Source organism: Quercus suber, unplaced genomic scaffold (genome assembly GCF_002906115.3).
Source record: "Quercus suber isolate HL8 unplaced genomic scaffold, Cork oak 2.0 scaffold_244, whole genome shotgun sequence".
NCBI lineage: Eukaryota > Viridiplantae > Streptophyta > Magnoliopsida > Fagales > Fagaceae > Quercus > Quercus suber.
The window spans coordinates 848,882-851,094 of record NW_027069701.1 but is presented as its reverse complement, the minus strand read 5'-3'; the positions used below and the strand labels follow the sequence as shown (position 1 = coordinate 851,094).

At 42.3% G+C, this 2,213-nt stretch overlaps 1 protein-coding gene across 1 annotated transcript; it reads right to left on the bottom strand.

The window, feature by feature from the left end:
- Positions 1-578: 578 nt before the first annotated feature.
- LOC136070595 (uncharacterized) lies at positions 579-1,322 on the bottom strand. Its single transcript, XM_065780726.1, has one exon. It carries the CDS (start codon positions 1,320-1,322, stop codon positions 579-581), a length of 744 nt encoding a protein of 247 aa, XP_065636798.1.
- Between the last annotated feature and the right edge of the window lie 891 nt (positions 1,323-2,213).

The window sequence follows — 2,213 nt, the reverse complement described above, 5'->3', positions numbered from 1 at the left end:
TTATTTGTTGTGGATATACTCCCACCACCACAGGCAACGTAATGGTACCCACAGGTTACACTTTCATCCCTCCAAATCCTATCAAGGGTGAATTTATTGGTCGAAGTTGATGTCATTCAAGCCTCATTTGCTGGAAAGTAGGGTAATACAAGATGTCCACCGAACTTCCATTGTCCACCAACACCCTTCTGGTCGTATAATCAGCAATAAGCAAATTGATGACGATCGCATCGTCATATGGGTGGTGAACCCTTTCAGCATTTTCGTCCGTGAATGTAATGGCTTTCTCATCTATTACCCTCGTCCTTGGGGATCATCTAGAAAGTTAGATGTTTTGCACTACCTTCAAGTATGTCTTCCTTGACTTGGAAGATTGTCCTGTTGAGGTCCCTCCTATGACTACTCTTATTTCTCCAAAATACACGTCCGTGTCATGTCTATGATCTCTGTGGAAGCGGCAATAATTGATCCTATTGCGCTTGTTGGGATCTCCCTTCATTTTTTTCCAGCCACTTTAAGAAATGATCATCCTTGATTTGCATAAGCACTTGTTCAAGTGGCATGTTCAAGGGCGTGTATTATTGACTCCGTGTCAAGGAACTTGCCTCCTTGTTGTCTCGATCTTTCTTCTCTTCCATCCATGACTTCTTTGAATGAGGACCCTGCTCAGGATGGTGCGAGTGATCTGCCTCTATTCGTTCAGCTCTCTTCCTCTTCTTAGCTATAATTGAGTCTTCTGCATTCATGAAGTTTTGGGCTGAATGGACGAGTTCAACCATGGTTTGAGGTTCTTGCTCATAAAGCTTATGGATGAACAAATCAGAGTTAACTCCATTATGGAAAGCTGCCAATAACAACTTGTCATCCATCTCATCTACCATTAAAGCTTTCCTGTTGAAATGAGTGATGAAGGACCACAATCTTTCATTTTCCCCTTGCTCTATGGTTAATAGGCTGAACGAGGAATGCTTATGCCTTTGCCCTCCGATAAAATTGTTGACAAATAACTTACTCAATTCTTCAAAAGAACTTATAATATTTGGAGGTATCTTGCTGAACCACACTCGTGCTGGTCCTTTAAGGGTTGTAGGGAAGGCCCTACACATAATATCGTCTGGAACCCCTTGAAGATGCATTGTAGTCTTGAAGGTCGCGATATGATCACACAAGTCGCATGTTCCATCATATGAGTCCAAGGAAGGCATTTTAAACTTAGGTGGCAAGGGGTGACTATTGATGGAAGCCATGAAAAGGGAGTCTGTTCGATGAACTAAGTCATCTGCGGGATTTGTCCTTCTCATGTTCTCCCTCATCTCATCCATGGCCTTCCTCATCTGATCTATCTCCTTCTCCAAGTGTGGCACCGTTCGTGAAATGGTACCCCTTGACTGGTTCTCGAGCTCAGCATTTTCTCCTTTATCTTCTTGACTTTGGGCTTGCCCCTCTGTGTATCTTTCATGTGTTGCCTCCTTAGATCAATCTCCCTAGTCAACTCTTGATTCTAACGAGTTAACTCGGCCATGGCGGCTGTCATGGACTGTATGTGTTGGATGGACGGCAGTTGCATGATAGGCGCTGATTGACGATCATAGTGGGGATTACTAGAAGCATCCCTACTCTCTTGATGGCCTAGGCTAGTGGCCTTTGATCTTGTCCGAACCATACAACCTTTTGTCGAAGAAAGGATATTGCAAAACACAAAATCTCTTTCCCATAGATGGCGCCAACTGATGATGTGAAGAAAATCAGTAGGCTAAATGCTCTAAGCTTCGATGCTTTAGTGATTGCTTGGATGGCCTGAAAAGGAAAACACACAATCAAAGGTGACTGGGGAGGACTGGCCAAGAACCCTTAGATGCTTAAGTTTGTTTCTCTCTTGAATTATGGAATTCCCACTTTTTAGGAGTTGTCAAAAAATTACCTTCATTTGTTGTAAATAAGCATTTACATAGTGTATACTTGAAGCGGTTACTGGTCTAGTAACTTCTCCCATTTTTGAGGAGGTCAAAAGATTCAAGGTTAACTTCCACAACCACTATGGAAGTTAGACTATTCGATCCTATCTTCCAAAACTGTTATTGGAAGTTAAGTCCTTAGTAAGAAGTTGCAATACTGAACTTCAATTTTTACTCATGCCTTGGGATAGGAAAGCGTGGTCTAATTCATTAACTCTTATAGAGAAACACACTTGGAATTTCCCCAAGTGTATGGGG

Bases quoted from the DNA above. Each gene is read 5' to 3' on its own strand.
- LOC136070595 (XM_065780726.1), bottom strand. From the start codon at position 1,322: ATGGATGAGATGAGGGAGAACATGAGAAGGACAAATCCCGCAGATGAC.